Source organism: Puma concolor, chromosome B1, assembly GCF_028749965.1.
Source record: "Puma concolor isolate L17-30 chromosome B1, mPumCon1.1.hap2, whole genome shotgun sequence".
Lineage (NCBI taxonomy): Eukaryota > Metazoa > Chordata > Mammalia > Carnivora > Felidae > Puma > Puma concolor.
The window spans coordinates 204,153,067-204,172,430 of record NC_141670.1 but is presented as its reverse complement, the minus strand read 5'-3'; the positions used below and the strand labels follow the sequence as shown (position 1 = coordinate 204,172,430).

The 19,364-nt window shown below is 57.8% G+C and overlaps 1 protein-coding gene across 8 annotated transcripts in view; it reads left to right on the top strand.

The window, feature by feature from the left end:
* AFAP1 (actin filament associated protein 1) overlaps positions 1–17,966 on the top strand; it is a 149,519-nt gene extending 131,553 nt beyond the window's left edge. For 6 of the 8 annotated variants that reach the window (XM_086705533.1, XM_086705529.1, XM_086705528.1 and 3 more), the window contains 6 exons: positions 1,213–1,470; positions 3,592–3,706; positions 7,191–7,355; positions 8,978–9,168; positions 11,310–11,471; positions 13,784–17,966. In XM_086705533.1, the coding sequence (XP_086561659.1) occupies positions 1,213–1,470; positions 3,592–3,706; positions 7,191–7,355; positions 8,978–9,168; positions 11,310–11,471; positions 13,784–13,810 (918 nt within the window). In that variant the 3' untranslated portion in view covers positions 13,811–17,966. Of the gene's footprint in view, positions 1–1,212; positions 1,471–3,591; positions 3,707–6,335; positions 6,677–7,190; positions 7,356–8,977; positions 9,169–11,309; positions 11,472–13,783 lie in introns of those variants that run through there. The other 2 variants (XM_086705532.1, XR_015250624.1) reach the window with 2 other exon arrangements.
* Positions 17,967–19,364: the final 1,398 nt, after the last annotated feature.

The following is a 19,364-nucleotide window of genomic DNA, read 5'->3' as shown; positions in this document are numbered from 1 at the left end:
TGTTCCATGTGACTCGATCCTTTGGCATTTGGGGAGGTGATGGTCCAGTCTGGAGCGTTCAGATAACCCTGGACAGCTGTGTGCCGGGCTGCCCCCGCGGGGCCGTCGGCCCAGGCTTGTGCGCAGGGGCCGCGGCGTGTAGATGGCGGGCGGGTCCCCGCATCACAGAAATAGACACGTCAAAGCGGCTGCAACAGACAGAAGCGCCCCTCCCGTGAGACTCAGACCGCTTCTATTTTTGTAACAAAAGGCTGTAATTACAGTGTGCTGCCAGAAGGATGTAAAAATAGGGTAAAGTGAGAACAACCTAGGAATTAATATTTCTCTCTTTTTTGGAAAGTGCAAAGCAATTGGTAAAGACCTTTCGGTCTCTGGCTGTGGTTCTGAGTCTGGGTTTACTTCACACTTGAATGTCCTTGTTCTAAAGTGGCCCGTAGTTATTTTAGTCCTTTGTGAAAACCTTTCCTGCTAAAACAACACCATTATATCCGCCATATTCTGAAACGTCCTCTTTTCTGTGATGATTTGATTTCTTTCTTTCAACAGACTGTGTTTTGGTCGCTGTGCTTTCTTCAGGTAGAACAGAGTGTGGCACCCGGGTGCACACTGATGGTCACCTGTAACACCTGAGCCGCTGACGCGTGCGTGACAGACAGGCGGAGTCAGGAGGTGGTGTCACCCTGGGGCACCTGCAGCTTGGAGGCAGCGCCGTGCGCAGCTGGGGCCCGGCTCTGTGCCACGGTCTCCTCCCGCATCTTGAGATTCCCCGGGGGACATAGAGGGGTCAACAGTTTCGAAGCACTTAAAACAACGTCTGGGCCGTAGTAATTACTGTAAAATAAAGCGCTTTCTGGGCCGAGGTTTCTGGGCCCCCAGGCTGTCACATGGCTTCCGCTCTCTGGATTGGGGCTTCCAAAATTGGGGTCTTTAAAGAAAAAATGTCAAATCCTTTTTGTTTTCCCCTCTACTTTTAAAGAAAGGAACAAAACAAAAACTTCATAAGCCAGTTACCCTGGGAATGATCTTAAGGAAAAAAGCAACCCCTCCTGAGTCTCCCAAAGTAGAAAAGTTGTCCGCTTACGTGTGTGTGCATGCACGTGTGTGTTCTTGGTAACAGCGTGGGGTACACGTATGCGTTTTGGGGGGTACTAATAATGTCTCTGCTATGCTTTCTGTGGCCGAGGGCACTAACGACGAAGCTGTGTGTTGCAGTGGGACCCTGAAGACGGCCCTCCTGCTTCCCGTGCCAGAGGCCTGGGAGAAGAGGTGCTCTATGATAACGCAGTCCTGTACGATAACTTGCCGTCTCCGAAAATCTTTGCGCGCTACCCGCCTGCTGACAGAAAGGCTTCTAGGCCGTCTGCTGACAGACTGTCCTGTAACCATTACAAATACCCTCCCTCCTGCACTCAGTCTGCCACTAACACCTCTTCTCTGGGGAGGGCGTCTTCTGTCGGGCTCAGCTCCCAGGTACAGCATCTCCTTCCATCCTGTTCTAGAATTGTCTGAACCGCGGGCCTCCTGCAGGGCGTTACAAGGATAGCGTAGCCCCCAGCTCGCAGTGGCTGAGACCCATCAAGGGTGAAGCGGGATTTTGTCCTCAACTAGAACAGAATTTGCAAATGTAATCGATGTTTTGCTGCCCAGGAACTGATCAAACACTCCTAACTAGTTCATGGCTTAAGCACTGTGTTTCTTGGCCTAAATCTGGCTCTTTTTCTATTCTTGGAAAATTCCCCAGTGAATATTGTGCATTACGTTGACTTAAGGCAAAGGTTTCAAAAAAGGACAGGGACAGTATAACTCTCCAGAACATTCTTGCACTGCAAGCTCTTTACAATATGTTCCCATCGCACGTATGTGAGGAACGCTGGACTCCAGGTGCGACTTGCTTTTGGTCTTTAAACATAGAACAGGATCTTCAAGATGCTACAGTATTTTTCTGCAACGAAGTCTAAAGCGTACTGCCTGAAACCAAGTAGTAACGAGGATTTTGGATTATCACTGAATAAATAAGCTGGATGTTGAACTGCTGTCTGCTCTGTACCTCCTAGTTACGGCAGACGATAACATTGCAGTGTCAGTGCTGATCTGGTGTGTTCATGCATTTTCCGCCCGAGGACTTTCTGTACTTGGCATACAGATCTAAGCACCACGATATGAGAATACTCTACAAACAGGAAGCAGAGGGGTACACTTTAAATTACATTCTTTTTGCTCCATTTTTGGGGTAACCGTAGGAAGCAGTGACTGCCTGGTAAGGTCCTAGCGCTTCGCGCGGCGGAGGCTGGCAGAGCTCTAACCAGCTCATCAATTTCACCAAAATCCCAGGGAAGGTTTGTTTCTGATTTTTAACGACCGCTGCTCAGATCTGTGAAGATTCACTCAGTGAACACGAATGTGTCTACGGACTTCTCTCCTTTTATTGGCATAAAAGTTCTGTTAGGTGGAAATTGTGGGACAAGTATGCCATCTGGCACATTGGCTTTGTCCCCAGATTAGTCTGGAATCACTCGATAACGTTATTTCGATGTGCTTGTTTTTATTCGTTTTTACTCTGTTTTAAGGTAGGAGACACGTTTGTAAGTTGAATAGTAGAGCCTTTAGGTTTCCTGTGCTAGTTTGGTCATTTTGACCAAATAACAGGGGACCTGGTGTTTAATGGAGAGGTCTTTCAGTTAGTGAGCACCTACAGTTTGCCGTATGTCGTGCACGTGTCTGGCGTGTCGCCTGACTTTTTTAGGAACCCTGTGGGGAGGACTCGGTATATTTATGTTTTTTTTTAATGCGCGAATGGAAGCTCCGAAAGTTGTAACGACTTGCTCAGCGTGTCCCAAATCATAGAGTCAGAGCCTGAAGCTCCGTCTGTCCACCTCCCCACCACTGGGCCCACAATAGCAGCAAACGAAGCATTGTGGGAAAGCGTGGGTCTGGAGTCGACGTTTGCCGCCACTCTGGGTTGATTGATGACGTAAGTAAGGTCCACGTGTATCACGTGAGCAAAACCCAGCGTCTGTTGGCTTGCACTGAAGGAGTAGAGGTACCGTTGAATCTTTCCCAAGAACCGACTGCATTCATACTGGTCCTGTGTCGCTCTCCTTGCTTCTGTCCTCTGACCCGCCCATGAATCAGAAGGTAGTTACCTGTCCCATGAGGACGTCCGGCAGTGGCAGGGCCCTTTGAGCAGAAATCTGATGCTCGGCCATGCCGCTCCCCTAAAGAGAATCCCCCAGAAAGACGAGCCGTTTGTTTTTAGAAACGCAAACTTTTAGGAATCTCCACCAAATGCTCTCGGATATTCTACTGCCTGTGCCAGCTTCTTGGTTAGCGTTTATGATCTCCCAATAGAAGCGTACATAACTTTCATTGCATCCCAACTGGAGACATCCAAGCTCCTCACTGGCCTCGGACCTCCGCTCCAGACCCACGTAAGCCAGAGCAGGAAAACCACAGCAGCTCAGTGTTTGGAACGCACGCTGGCTTTCCGTCCGTGCTAGGTTATAGGAAGGATTCAGAGACTGAGACAACTTACTGAAAACAAAAAGTATTTTTTATTGTCTGTTTTTAATTTCCTTCTGCTTGTTTTGACAGCTGAAGGGTAAAAAGCCCCCGGCAGCCTCCAGTGGGGTCCCGGGGAAGGGGAAGACTCCAAGCAGTCAGCAGAAACAAGCCGATTCGGCATCCAGCGTGAAACGCACGCCTTCAAGTAAGTTCACCGTCCGGATCCTTTCTAGTTTCAGGTGCGGTTCGCAGGGCTGGGGCCGTAAGAGCCGTCTTCTCACCTGCTCAGGTAGAGATGCCAGGTGTGGGGGTCCGGTGGAGAGCGGGGACTGCGTTCATCGTCACCCTGCCTCCTTGCCGGGCCAAAGACGGGTGACGGTCTCTTAACTCTGCTCTTCTGAGCGCTGTATGAAAGGAGAAGCAAAGCTGACCGGTTAGGCGTACAGGTGGCGTGCAACCGCTCTGACGCTGTTTCCCTAGGACACGATTGTAGGCGCCCTGGGCTTCGGGTCAACAGACGTCAGCTTGCGTCCCCAGTCTGTTGGTGACTTAGTGACTTCTGTCAAGCCGCGCGAACGCTCTGTGAGCTCGGCTCCCCGTGTTGGTGGCGTAGACAAGTGGCTGTGGTCTCTGTGACATCTCTGAGGTGTCCCGTGGGTCTCCAGGCACGAGAGCGGCGGAAGGTTGACGGGGTGCGTGTTCGTGCCCCGCCTTAGGGTCTGCGAGCCGATGTTCGCGTTCCCCTGTTGGTTCGCCCGGCCTGTTTATCAGGGCAGGTGGTGTCGTCTGCCCCGCCGTGCAGACGCAGAAATCCTCTCCGAGAGACCGAGGGGCTCCCACAGCACCTCACAGCTGGCCAGTAACGGAACCAGAGTGAGCACTGCCGTCAGACTCCACATCTGCAGGGGGCCGAGCAGAGCAGAAGTAGGACACGAGGGGGGACCCAGCCCGCCCGAGCGCCCGGTGCCCTTCCCCACCCGCGGTGGATTCACCTCAGGTGACAGCGCCGTCCACACCCGTGCAGATTTGCTTCGGCCCCGGCAGCGCCGGGCCCCGACTCGTTCGGCCAGCGGGGCAGCCGTGCCTGTTGCCCGGGCAGCACGCGCAGGGTGCTTGCCGCCCAGCTGCTCGGGTCTCCGGGGAAGCTCTCGGCCAGACCTGCTGGTAAAGGGGCTGCGGCTCAGGCCGTTACGAGGTTCGGGAGCTCCTGAGCGGGTGTGGACGTGTTAGGGGAGAAGGATGGGAGTCAGACTCCGGAGATGGTCGCGTGGGGAGTTGTGTCTGTGCTTTCTGAATCTGGCTCAGTACCGCTGGCTGGTAGACGGTCTCCGTGGAGGCGACGATGAGGCCAGCTGGCTCGTTAGTAACCCCTCAGGTGTTCTCAGCACCTGACTGAGTGACCTCCTGTTTGCACTGTGACGGACGTTCGGAGTGTGAGAGTGTCTGGGGATGGAGAGGGCGGCCCTTTCCTTGGCGACATACAAGGACGAGCCTTGGACTCGACCAACAATCCTTGGCCGCTTGTGCCCCAAGGGGGCTTCTCTTCTGTACATCAGCTTGTCTCTACTTCCTTCTCCTCGTACGTGCGCTTCGAGCAGATAGGTCGGGAGCCGGTTGGACCAAATCCCCCTCGTCACAATGTCATTGTGCTGGTTAATTTTGACCTCATCTTTCTGACAAATCTTATTTCTCTCATGCAGTTGGGTGTATTTATAGTCACTTAAAAGGTTAGCGCTCTTCATTCGTGGAGGGACATGGGGGAAGGAAATAGCTTGTGCCCCAGAACCTTGCTACACGGGACCCGACCCTTCAGCCAGTTGCGTTACAGGCTGGACGGGGTTTATGGCACGGGGACCCAGAGATGTGGACATTTATAGGTTAGTGCATGCAGGTCTGTTGGGAGAGCCCCTCCGGTTAGATCCTTTTAATATCATGCTGTGTGTGTACTTTTTCTTTCGGTCTGTCTGTCTGTAGTGAGGGGAGGTTGCCTGGGGACTGAAGATTTGCACCTGCCTTCCTAAACGCAGGGTTTCATTGCAGGAGTCAGCGCCTTCAGCATCTAGGACGGGGGCCGGCTGGGGCTCCTGGGGACTCCGTTGTCACTGACGGTGACTGGAGCTGCCAGTGAGGGTCCACCCCGTCCCGGGCATCTTGTGGTTTTGTTGGGATGGGTTTTAGGTACAGATCTCAAATTTTGTTGGACCTCCAGGTGGGCTTCTCGCTTCTGCTTCATGGGGGGGGTGGGGTGAAGCTGAGCCTCGGGGAGATTCGTTGCCCAGTCCTGGCGGCCTCTCTGGCATCACACCACACACCTGCCCAGGGGTCACTGCCAGTCCCCTGGGGCAGCAGACACACAAGCCGACGATGGCGGTGCTGTGGGGTGTGAGGCGGCGGGGTGCAGGGGTGCGGCTGACTCGTAGGAGGCCCCTGAGTCGCAATCAGGTGCAGGAGGCGGTGGGAGCTCCAAAGTCAGTGACCCTTGATCACATGTGTGGCATCTCTGTCTCTTCAGGGTGTTTTTCCAGGGAGGGTTTCTCTGAATTATTGTCCTCATAAGGCCCACATACTCAGAGGACAAGATTTAATGCGGTAGCGTTGGCCAGATCTCCGACTAGTTTCCCTAAGACTGGTTTGCTCTTCGTTCGCTCGTTCGTTCGTTCGTTCATTCGTTCACTCATTCATTCCTCTTATTTAATGAACATTTAGCAAGTGCTCATTTCATGCTTGTTCTGAGCGCTCCATAAATCTTAAGTTAGCCCTGGTAACAGCCCTGGGGGTTGTTGTGTCACAGTTGCGGGAACCGAGGCATAGACAGGCGGGGCGCGTTGTTTCAGGTCGCACAGCTGATGTGGCATGATGGGATTCCAGCCCAGCCAGTCAGATCCAGACCCCGCTGCACACAGACTCCCCGTATTCCTGTTCATTCCTTCACTCGTTCAGTGGATAGCCGTGTGCTCGGTCCAGGCCGGACACCCACCGCAGCACAGGGGACAGAGCTGCGTCCAGCCGGCCACACTGCCAGGCGGCTCAGTCATGGGGCTCGGGTGTGCCGGTGTTCACGGAAGTCTTTTGAAAAATACAGAGAAGTGCCCACATCCAGGAGATTACTCTTGGTGTGGATTAGAGAATGCTGAGCCACAGCCTTATTGAAGATTGTTGCGTGCTGCAAAGGAAAGTGAGTTAAAAAATGTCCTGATGTTCTGTTTGTGTTCCCTTAACTCAACTCAGAGACTCCTGGGAAGCTGTCGAAACTATTCGAATTTGTCCATTTTCTACTCAAGTCCAGCTTCCCATTCTTTGTCTTACTGAGCTAGCGAAATAGCTAGATTAGAGTTTCTTTTACCAAGTTGGCTGATTTTTTAAAAAATTTTTATTAAATATCTTTTTTAACGCTTATTCACTTTTTGAGAGACAGAGACAGAGTGCGAGCAGGGCAGGGGCAGAGAGAGAGGGTGACACAGAATCCAGAGCAGGCTCCAGTCTCTGAGCTGTCAGCACAGAGCCCAACACGGGGCTTGAACCCACAAACCGTCAGATCATGACCTAAGCCAAAGTCGGACGCTTAACTGACTGAGCCACCCAGGCACACCTCGAGTTGGCTGATTTTAAATAGGCTTTATGAATTACCGTTACCTGCTTAATTAAACCTAATTTTCTTTTGTGGCTTTCTTTTTTTTTTTTTTTTTAAGATGCTGACCAGTACAAATATGGCAAGAACCGGGTCGAAGCCGACGCCAAGCTGTTGCAGAGTAAGCAAGAGGAGCTGCTGAAGAGGAAGGAGACCCTGCGCAACAGGCTGGCCCAGCTCCGGAAGGAGAGGAAGGACTTGAGGGCCGCCATCGAAGTGAATGCTGGTATGCGGGGGCACCTCCTTGGGCTAGAATGTGCACTTCCTGTCCTGCCCTCAGTAAGACCGCCCGTCTCCGTGCTGGTAAGCCCAGGGTGGCACAGCAGAAGAGGCAAGAGGAGGCCAGGGCCGCCCCTCAGCCTGCTCGCCTGCTCTCCGGGCCGGTGGGCGGGGCCGCCGGGAGCTGTCCCCTCCTCAGGTGCTGGCAGCAGAGACTGTCTACGGGACAGGCGGGGCTCAGCAGTTTCAAGTCGTGTGTATGATGAAGCAGTTGGGGCTGCTGGCGGGAGAACAGTCCACGGGGACAGGTACGATTCAGGAGCCCAGGCAAGAGGTGGAAGGAACCCTTGGTGCTCCGAGAAGAGACGGCGTCTGAACTCCTGGAAGGGAACAGGGAAACAGGCCAGGATAGTGGAAACACGCCCCAATGGCCGTTGTTGGAGAGCCGAGTCAGGACCAGAGAGGGGGGTGTCTCTGGATCAGGCAGGTTTGTTCTTGCCGGCAGGGGCAAGGGATGTGGGGTTCACGGTTGTGCGGATGGAACTGTTTGATGTAGGTCGCCTCAGCTCAAGACTGGTTCTTACCCTGGGGCAAGGTTCACGCTTTAGGTTTCAGTTTTGCTGGCCTCGGGGTGGAGCAGAGGAAGAATGCTGTGCAGAGGACCCGGGGGTCCGAAGGGGAGACGCCTGCTTTCACACGGCTCACCTGCAGGGAGGCCTTGGCGTACCTGCACGTGAAACAGTTCATCAGCCTTTCCAGCCTTTCAGTCCAGCCTCTCCGGACTTCGGGGCCTCAATGAGTGTTGGGACAGGAAGCGCTTTTGGAGTTTAAAGACTGGGAGGTTAGATATAGGCTGAGCAAGTGAGAGCTAACCCGTAGGAGGGGCCGGACGTGGCAGCCGGCCGCCTGCCTGCGGGGAACAAAATGCTAAGTCAGAGACCTGGGTAGGAGCCTCCAGGCCCACAAGACAGAAGGAGGATTTCTTCCTTCCGTTGTTTCAAGCTTGCAGAGTAGCAAAGACGCAGACAGGTTAGACCAGCTCCCACGCGGTGAGCACTAGGCCAGGGCCACACACGCGAGCCGGGTAACCCCTTGGGATCAGTTTTCCTGCACATCCAGTGGGTACGTTCCCAGGCGCCTTATGTCCGTGGGACACATTTCAAATAAAGTGAGTCCAGTAAATGCACCTTGAAGCGACAGGTGCCTATTCTGTGGGGGTGAAAGCTTTATCGTGGATCCTCCGGGAGGAGAGAAGGCCCAGGAATCACGGGGGGGGGGGGGGGGGATTGGGACAGGACGACCGCCAGACTCTCCAAGCCAGCGGCACCCCCTGCAGACATCTGCTCTGAGTCCCCTGTGTTGAGGTGAGTACGCTGAGGCCTGGGCCCAGAATTCTGGGATTTGTGGGAATCCAGGCCTCCGGCCTCCAGGGCCACAGTCTCCCAGCTGCAGGAAAGCAGAGCCGTTGGAAATGGTCGCTGTTCTTTTAGCGAACAGCTGAACTTGAGTTTCGTAGAAGGGAACCCAGGTCAGGGCCGCTTGGCCCACAGCGCTGTGCAGAGCTCGCGCGAGGGGCGGCGGCGTGTGCCATCTGTTGGCCGGAGCGACAGCGTGTCCGTGGGCTTGCAGGCAGGAAGCCGCAGGCGGTTCTGGAAGGCAAGCTGAAGCGGCTGGAGGAGGAGTGTAAGCAGAAGGAGGCCGAGCGCGTCAACCTGGAGCTGGAACTCACGGAGGTCAAGGAGAGCCTGAAGAAGGCCCTGGCCGGCGGGGTCACCCTGGGCCTGGCCATCGAGCCCCGATCAGGGACGTCGAGCCCACAGGTAAAGTCCCTGGCGGCCCAGCGAGCACACAGCCACATGCCAGCTCTGGATGGGTTCCCGGCTGTGCTCTGAGCCACTGGCCTCACGTTTTCCCCTCTTTGTGTAAGCATGGTGGACACAGCAGCCCCCCTCCTCTCCCTTCCCGGGTCCCGTCATGGAACACAGCTCTCTTTATCTCTTTCCAAACACGTCCTGATTGGAGCTGGAAGTCTCAATCCCACGTAGCAGGTTTTCACGAAGCGTCCAGCACATGCTGGGGATCCCGCCAAGTTGCGGGGGGCAGAACCCTTGTCAAATCTGACAGGACGAGGGGAAAGAACTTCCGAAACACGAATTAGGGCCTTCAGGGGCTTCCTGTTCACTCTCTGGGACTCATAGTCACTGAGGAGCTACAGCGTCCTTCTCATAACTATTCTGTCGGGTCCAGATGACCCTCAGAGTCTGATGTCACTACTTCCGTTTTACGGTCGAGGAACGTGGGACCCAGAGAAGCGAAGTGACCCCCCCCCCCCCACCGCCCTGAGCACACGTGGCCAGCGGGGAGCCCTGAATGCGGTGCCTCCTTCTCTGCGGGAGCCTGTGACACCACCCCCCTCCCCCCACCTGACCCGCTTCCCAGGGCTCCTTTCTGTCCCTCTTTCCAAACTGCTTGGCAAAATGTGGAGCCTGGGTGAAGCCCCCTGCCCCTCCCCTCAGCGCTGGGGTGGACCCGCGGGGAAGACTGATGTCTTTACGGATGCAGGGCACAGCTGAAACCCCGTATCCCCCCCGGGGGTTCCTCCTCTCTCTAGCGGTGACCCTGCACCACCCCCCCCCAACCAAGAGTCCCCATCTTGGCCCCCGTTTATCAACTCTTCTCCTTTGGGGCTCACAAAGCCAAGCCTGTCCTTGGGAAGGCTCAGGACTGGTCTGTTTGAGCCTCCCCACCCAGCCGGCAGGGCCCGGCCACATCCTCCCTCGGGAGGTCTCTCCTTGGACCTTGGTGCTGTCATCGGTCCCGGCATTGGCAGCTCCCAGCTCTACCCGCCCGGACCTTGTCCTGGGAATGCGGCTCACGGGACAGATGTCCCAGAGGAGCATCACGGGCTGCCTGAAGGACCCAGCTTGGCCTCTCCCAGGGAGAGATGGTGTTACTCTCTCCTTACCAACCATTCTGTCCCCCGCTCCCTCCTGGCCAGCATGGCCTTTGAAAAGCATGTCCAAGTGAACCGGAACATGGCTACAGCTAGCTGCTTGGCATCCAGGGCCAGCAGCCCCCGTGGGGGGTTCCACGTGACCCAACTGAGTGGTGATTGAAGCAGTGTTCTACTCAGTGGTGTGCCGTGTGACCCAACCAGATGCGACCATGTGTTATGCCGCCATGATGGGGAGCTTGGTCCTGGGCCCCCATCGGGGTGGGCACTGCTCGCCACCAGTCCTCTTCCCCAGGGAGCAGCCTGTGTCCTCGTGGGGGGGGGGGGGGGCCGGGTGCTGCCAGTTGTAGGCACATTTGGTCACACGCTAAGCCTTTCAGAAGACGTCTTCCTTTGGTGTCCACGAGCTGTATGGGCTGCAGGATTATCCGGGCTGGGGTCACTCCAGGGAGCTCTGCGCTGCCACCAGCCACGGTCACAGTGACTTTCACTGCCTGGTGGCACGCAGAGCTCTCTGAAGGCACAAAAAGCACCGTGCACATGGACAGCTGCCCAGCTCGACCAGTCGTCCCCTCTGAAATGGCGTGTCAAAGGTGCTCTCAGAGCCGGGTGCTAACCATGCAGGGCCATTGTCGTTGTTGTCTCTGCCTGTTTCCAAAACCCATGTGTTTTCTTTAAAATGAACAATTCTCGGGGTGCCCGGGTGGCTCAGTCAGTTGAGCATCTGACTTTGGCTCAGGCCGTGATCTCACCGTTCGTGTGTTTGAGCCCCGTGTCAGGCTCTGTGCTGACAGCTCAGAGCCTGGAGCCTGCTTTGGATTCCGTGTCTCCGTCTCTCTCTGCCCCTCCCCGACTTGTGCGCGCGCGCGCGCGCGCTCTCTCTCTCTCTCTCTCTGTCTCTCAAAAATAAATAAATGTTAAAAAACTTAAATGAATGATTCTCCTGCTGGAAAATGCTGATGGCCTGGAAACCATACCTCACGAGGGGCCTTCTCTCTGCGTTGACAGTCTCCAGTTTTTAGGCATCGGACTCTGGAGAGCTCACCCATGTCCAGCTGCGAGACCAGTGATGCCGAGGGCCCGGTGCCGGTGAACAGCGCGGCCGTGCTACGGAAGAGCCAGCCTGCCGGGAGCTCCCCCTGCCGCGGGCACGTGCTGCGGAAGGCCAAGGTGAGCTCCGCCCTCCCGTGTGCGGGGGCACCCGCCCCAGGGTGTGCTGGCTGCCATGGGAGGGACAGGTCGGGGCGGGGGGGGGGAGGGGTGCTCCAAGGGCCTCGCCGTTGTCCCCACAGCCAGGGCCTCCTTCAGGGTCCTCCTCCTTTTCAAAGGCCAAGAGCCCCAGAACCTAGCTCAGGGCACCGACCAGCTGGTGTCCCTAGCAACTGTGGCTCTGGGCGGACCTGGGGTGGGGACTGGACCAGGTGACCTCTGGTTCTCAGAGTCCAGGCTGCCCCACTGCCTTGCCGGTGGTACTGGGGGCACAGGGTGAACCCCTGTGCCCACCCGTGCTCTCCAGTCTCCTGTCTGGAATTGGCCCTGACAAGCTGGGATGCTAGACCGAAAACTCTCAGAAAATGTTAAATCCGTTATAGTTTGTCAAAGTGAACGGTTCTTGACTGCGGTGACCGCAAGCGTGGCATGCAGAGAAGTCGGGCTGGGAGTAATTACCTTAATTCATCAGATGCGTGTAATGTGCTCTGCCGCGTGGGGAGGCGGGCAGCCTCCCTTTGCCGCCTCTGGGCCCTTCGTCGCCGTCAGAACCCGCCCGACCTGCCTAGAGATGCAGTGTCTCCTGAGAGGTGGCCGTGGGTGGCTGAGAGCGGCCCCCTGGGTGCCCACGGTGGGTGCTGGCGGCTGTGGCTGCGGGCACGTCCTTCCTGGCACACCCTTGACCGCTGAGAGGTGCCCCTGCCGGGTGCCCGTTAGCCCCCCCGGGGAGCGCACAGAGCCGGCCCTCCTGGTCCCGCTAATTGTTTGTAGATGAGCCGTGCGGTAAGAGCGTAGCAGCTATTTTGTTCCTCTCCTGTGGAAGAAATCAGATTTACCACTGAGCCGCGGCAGCCCCCCATCCAGCTGTATGCCCCGGGGGCGCCCGGCAGCCCCCCGGCTTGGGGACGGCAGCCCCTGCCGCTTCTCCGTGACCTCGGCCGGTTCAGATGGATGGCAGCACTGAGGCCAGCCCAGGCCCACAGAGGGGAGCCGCTGTCCCTGCTTGCGGGTCCCTCACCGAGGGAGAGGGGGGTCGCACAGGGGTTTCCCGGGATCCCTGGGAGGCGACAGGGGCCTCATGGCTGGGGTCAGGGCCAGGGGTTTTGGGAACAGTAATCCACACTTAGGGGCATCACACGTGTGCTCTCAGGGGCCCACCCCAGCCCCTTTCTGAGGACCAGGACCGTCGGCTCGTTCTGGGCACGGGAGGGGTTAGCCCAGATGGCATCCCTTAAGTGACTTCCGGGTCCCGATGGGAACCCGGATGGTGGGAGGCACCTGTCACACGGGCCTTCAGCTCCAGGCCCGGTGCTCCCCCGGCTCCGTCAGGAAACCTGCACGCTGAGGGGTGTTCTGGAAGCCTGGTGCCATGGCCCCAGCGTGCCTTTGGAGCCTCCACAGGCAAACCCTTCCGGAGGGCTGCTTCACGGTGGCGCCCGACCTCTCCGCAGACTCTCCAGCGAGGGCCTGTGGGTCTGTGGTCTCCCTTCCCACCTTGGCCTGCTTCGGTGTGTTCGTGCAGCTCTCTCTGTCCCTCCTGGCTTTGGTCACTGTGACCCGCGCCTGGCGATTGCATTACCTTTGCTAAACTTGTCGGGGAGACACGTGGCAGCTTCTGTGGACAACACGCACACCCGTCTTCTCTCTAAACCCTGCACGGCCCCGGGGCACATCGTGAGCCGCGGCGGTGGGGAGTGGGGGACGCGGCCTCCTGGCTTTCACGGTGGACACCTGCCCACGTGGCCGTCTCGGGGAAGCAGCAGAAGGGCCGAGGGAGGCCGCACTGGAGGCCGGTCCTCTGTCTGCACAGCCTGCCTGACCGTGCCCACACGTGGTTTCCTGGGCGTGAGGGCGGCTCGGTTTTGCTTCTGTTTCCGGCACATTGGCCAAAGCTATGCTTTTAACTGTAATTAAGCTTCGACTTTTGACCCCAGAAAAGGTGAGAAATCCCCCGTTTCATGCGATGTGCGCAGGTGCGCAGTGAACAAGCCCCGTTAATCCAGCAGGAGTCGGGCGTGCACGTCAGCCAGCGCTGCCCCCCGGGGCGTGGGGGATGGAGCGCGGCCGCCCCGCTCGGCCCCCGGCCCCGCGCCCACACACGCCCCCTCCCTGCACCTCCCAGCGGCCCCTCGCGTGGGTCTGACTCCCAGGTGGGATGGCCATTCTCCCCGCCGTGCCTGTCCCCACACTGCAGGCGGCCTGCGTCCCCGGGGCGCAGCCCTGCCTCCTGGCCCCGGCCACCGTGACCTGTGCCTTCCTCTCGCCACACTTAGGAATGGGAGCTGAAGAACGGGACGTAGAGCACGGCAGGACGCCCCGCCCGCGTGGCCGCGGCACAGGACGCGAGGGTTTGTGACCGAGCTCCGACGCCAGCGCCCACGCCCGCCCGCGCGCACTCTCGCTACCGTTCACGTCCCCCTTAAAGAGACTTCCTGGTAACACTTTGGCTTCCGCCTCCACTTGCCAAAGAGCAGAGAGGACGGGAAGGAGCCCCGTGGCGAACGGGAAGGAGCTGCACCCCTTTCCCGGGTTCCGGGAGCGCCGGCCCCGCAGCCCCCCCGGGCCCAGACCCGGGCCCTCGCGGGTGAGCGCGGCCGGCGTGGGCAGCGGCACCGCCCTGCCCGTCTGCCCAGAGGCCGGGGTCTCCGCGTCCCTCCCCACGCGCCCGTCCCCCTCGTCACTGGAGGCGGGCACGTGATGCACCTGTGCTGTGAAGCATCTTTCCCCTTTTACCGTCTTTTTTCTGGACAAAGGCTTTTGTCACCGTGACGTGAAAAGCTGCCATTCTTTTTAAACCTTAAAAAAATTCTCCTTTTATCATGTGTTGCACTTAGCTCTAAGGGTTCTTCAGAGGTTCTGTACCATATTTTATTAATTATTTGTACTGCTTTTGAAAGGCAGCGGAATGTCTCTGCTGCTCACCAATGTGTGTCCTTGTCCCCTTCCCCGCTGTCCCCGACCCTGCCTGCCACTCAGAGCCCGCAGGTGCCTCGCGGGATTACAGTGAAACCTCCACTTACAGACGGGCCAGTCCCGTGAGAGAAGCAGGTTCTGGAAGCCGCCCGGCCACAGAACCAGAGCATCCTGGTGCAGGACGAGAGCACGGCCCTGCCTCCCGCACGCAGACCCGGAGCGCAGGGGCACTGGGCTGCTCCCAGGCCCGCGGGCCGGGGTCGGGTCCCTGCACCCGTGTGGCGTTTCTCAGAGCCAGGTAATCTGCTGTGTCTCCAGAGGGACCCTCTCAGGAATCCTCAGTAATGGGGGGTGCAGCTACCGATGGAATAAAAGTGGTCACCCCAGGACCCCTCTGCAGACAGATTCGGGGGCACGCGTCACACACGCGTGGAGGTCGTTTCCTGCACCACGTGGAGCCGCAGCGGAGCAAGGCTTCCATCCGCCGCGGGTTCCCCACCAAATACGGGAACCGCAGACAAGAAGCGGTCTGCCCCGCTTTTCCCCCAGGCGCCCGCGTAGCCTGTCCTGGGCTCCGCCACGGCTCCCACCGCCCTTTCTTCTTAGGGGTCCTGAGGCTGCCTGTGACCTTAGCGAGACAGTTTACAGCAGGGAGTGTGAGCTGTGGAGCTGGGCCCGAGCGGAGACCCAGCTGTCTCCTGGCCTGTCCCTCAGGGCCCCCGTCACCCGTTAGCAGGTGGAGACCTATCTCCCCAGCACCCAGCCCATTCGACCCCCTGGGACATCGAGGGGGAATGCCCCCAGGACCTCAGGGCCCGTCTTCCCAGCACTGCTGTCGTCCGTGTGGGAAGCTGGACCGCCTTGCCTTCCTTCTATGAAACTGATTTTCTGTAAAAGCAAAAGGTTTGATCCACCGTAGATTTTTGCTGCCTTCCGGTCCAGTAAAATTTCTCAGCGTAAGGCGCTGGGGCCTCTCTGCTTGACAGCCGACTTTGCCCGAGACAGCTGCCAGGTTAGGGCCATCAGGAGGGAAAGTGTGCAGCCTGTGCGCCCGACCATGGACAGCAGCACAGCCAGGGAGACCCCAGGCGGTGCTAACCCTCATCCCCATGAGTTTGCCCGAGGACACAACCTGTTGGAGCCAGAGCCCGGACTAGGACTCGGACCCTGGTCCTCACGCTCCTGACGTACAAAACCGGTGTCTAAAACGCCAGGTTTTAAATTCGCTTTCACAGCCACGAACCCTTTAAAGGGGCCAACAGGCTCAGGCGGGTCCTGCGTCCCGCGGAGCCACTTGTGGGGGTCGCGCAGAGAGCAAGTCTGCTGACATTGGGCTCCTTTGCTGTGCGTTCCCCTCGATGTCTTTAGATTTGGTCAGAAAGTTAGGTGAAGGGATTTGCTTCAAATTAAGTTATTTATTTGTATATGTTCAATAAATAGAGTTTTTAATTTATGTCTGTATATATTAGACACACATTAGCCATCTTGTCAGAATCCTGACAGCGATGTCATTTTACCACCTTCCCCAAGCACCCTAGGGCTCAGGCCCTGCCCAGCGAGGTGACGTGTGCAGCGGGCTGAGGGTCCCTCGCTGCATGGGTGCCAGTCATGTCCCACTGGAGACGTCACCCGAGCCGTAACAGACGGTCCCGTTCATGGAGTGATGGCCAGACCATGACGGGGCCCTGACCCAAAGTGGGAGGCACGCGGGGGGCTCGCAGATGGGGCCAGCTCTGCGGGTGACGGGCCACTTCCATTAGCAGCACTTGAAGCCACACCATCAGTCTCCAGGCGCTGCCTCTGGTCACATGTCATCCACATTCAAAATCCCCTCCCGCCTTCTGTGTTTGTAACGTTTGAAAGTCACCCAGCAGCCTTTTGCACAGAAGCAATGGTCACCTCAGTGTGGGCACAGGTGGGCAGAAAATGGTCACCTGGTGTGGGCACAGGTGGGAAGGTCACTTTTCCTTTGTTCAGAGTCCGTAGAGGGTTGGGCAAGGCCCTGCAAGCTGGCCACACCCTTGCCGGGCGTCCAGACGGTTCCACCACAGGGTAACCAGTGTGGGTCTGGGGAGCGGCCCAGATGGCTGTGGAGCTTTCTGGAGTCTTCTCTGGGTGACCTTTCACGCCGTGGTGTGAACCCGTCCTGCCCCCCCCCCCCCCCCCCCCGCCATCCCGTTCATCCGCACACCTCTGTGTTGCCAAGCCTGATCTCCCCCGCATGCGTTTCGACAAACTACCCGAATGGTTTGCGGATTTACCTTTTGTCGAGTCTGTTTGGAGCGGTCTGTGCCCTCAGGCCTGAAGGCCGCGCCCAGGAAGGAGACTCAGACTTGTTCGCTCACAGCCACAGTCTGGAACCTGTGTGCAGCTTTGCAAGGGGATCAACCTGGGGCAGCATGGGTGTCTCGGGCAGGACCCATTTGTCTGTGGTCACATCTTTTCTGTCCAGAAGGGAATGGCGACCGTCCCCGCGTGCCCTCTGGCTGGAAGCCTCATCTTGGCCACACACCTGGCCGTGCACTCGGTCTGCTGGCCGAGGCGTGTGACAGGACCTGCCGAGGGGCAAGGCGGCATCGCTCACGTGGCCCACTGTGGCTGCCCTCTTTTTTTTTTCTTTCTAAGATAATTTTTTAATGGGAAAAATTTTAAGTCTGTCGTGTCGTTTTAAAGAGCGCAAGTCCTCTTTGTTCCTGTTGTCATTGCTGGCTGCTGTCCCCGTGGAGGGCCGGGTTGATACTGTGAAGACGTGACGGTGAACGACACCGCGTGCCCAGAGGCGGGCTCAGCCTCTCCCACGAGCGCCCCCAGGCGGCGTGTCCGGGGTGAAGGCAGGTGGCTGCGCCCCAGGGGTCGCCGGGCTCCCTCGATTCTGCCGCCCCATTTTCGTGAAACAGTTCCAGCTGCGATCTTCCAGAAAAAGTCCCCTTTCCTGCAGCGGGCACGTGTCCCCAGGCGTTCCGAGCTGTCGCCATGGAAGGTATTTTCAACATGGGATCGTCAGATCGTGATTCTTAGGGACCAAAGGTGTTTTTAATGAAATAATCTTTGTATTTGATTTCTAGTGAGGAGGAAAGCAGTGACTTTAAATTTTAACACCAACTTTTGCATTCTATTTAGCATTAATTGACCACGGCTATAAGTTGTAAAATGTTTTCATATTAAGATTGTAATTATTTCCTACTGTATTTTTTAAAAAAAAAACTAAAGTCATATTTAAAATTCTCTTTGAAAAAAAACAAACTAGAAGCATCAAAGATTTTTTTTTTAATTAAATATGTCACCGGTGCCCATTTTAAATGATTGTAAATAGATTTTCACTGTATTTCTCAATGTATTTAATTCATGAAGTAAGAACTTTTATCAGTGGAAACTGCCAATGGAGATACCAGTTTTCAGGCCGTTTGCTCCATATTGTAGTAAATCACTTGAATTTTCTGCTTTACTAACTGATTTTTCTACTGTTTTACACGGTGTAGCGCACGGACTGGCGCCCTCCGGCGTGCCTCATTTGTGTGTTATCAATAAAGCGGTACGCGTCCAGCCAGCCTCCGGGTCTCGCTCACTCGGTTTGCAGAGCAGCCGGGAATGGGGCGAGTTGCGGGCAGTCTCCATGGGGGGGGTGGGGGGGGAAGGAGCAGGTGGAGGAGCAGGTGGGGGCTGTGCTTTGTTTCCATCCGCAAGGACCCTCTTTCATGAAGGAGCCTTAGCTGTTGTGTTTTTAAGTGGTTCGTAGTCTACAGACCCGAACTGAAGAAACGCTTGTGCACCTGCTGAGTGCCGGGCTCCGGGCCAGGTTACGAATCGGACGTGTCTTGCTCTCGGGGGCTCGCTCACGTCCACAGTGAGCCGGGACGTCCCCGGCGAGTGCAGGGCCGTGTGGAGACGTCCGGCATCTCCAGGAAAGGTGTGGCGGCCTTTGAGACGGTGGGGAGGGTGTGCAGGAGGGTGGGTACTTGAGCCAGTCCGTGGTGTTTAAATAGGAGTTCGGCAAGGAGCGAGGCAAGGGAAGGACGTCGCCGTCGGAGGCAGCGGCAGGAGCGGAGGGTGGAGAGTGAGAACGGGGGCCGCTCGGGCCAAGGCGGGCAGCTGTGAGGACACGGGAAGGCGGGGGTGGCGAGGGGGGTCGGTGGAAGGTGAGTCTAGACCAGCGGCTGGAGAGACCGGAGGGCCCCCCGCGTCCTGTGGAGAAGAGGGAGCTGTGGGGCACGTCCGGGGCTCCGCGCGTGGGTGGGATGGCCCCATGTCTGGAGGAAGACGGCCCCCGGCCGGGGCCTGAATGAGAGTGACAGCCCGAGGCCGGCTCGCAGCGGTGCAGAGAGGCAGGGATGCCCCCCGCGGGTGCACGCGCCCAGTCTGAGCCGCAGGTGGCGCCGACCGAGCCCCGCCCCCGCCAGGTGGCCGGCTCCTGCCCCCAGAGCTCTCCTTGACCTGGTCCTGCCTAAGGAAGGGCTGGCACGGGCAGGAGACGGCCCCAGCTGCGGGGCTGGCCGGTCGTTGGACAAGACGACCCTGGGGTCCGAGGAGCCGCCCCTGGCGAGGTGAGGGGGGGCCCGCAGGGTGGAAGTCCCGCTCGACAAGCAGGGGGGCCGGGCCTGACCCCGGGTCGGCGAGAGCTGGAGTCGCTGCACGAGTATGTGGGACCCAGGGACGTCCGGGTGACCCAAGTGCCCGCCCAGACCCACCTTCCAGGGTGCCCCTCGCCCCGAATTGTCTCCCTGTGGTGTGGGGTGGGGCCGGTCCCGTCACAGATGGCGAAAGGGCCTTTCGTTCCATCCGTCTTAGGTGGGGGGGGGGGGGGGTCTCGGCATGGTCGTAACCCTGTGTAACCCCATGCAGGAGCCGGGACAGAGCCTTCCCTGCCCCAACATGAGCCGTCCCCCCACCCCACCCCGGGCAGTCTGTCCCCCGGGGAGATTTGGTAAGTCCGCGTTGGCCGAG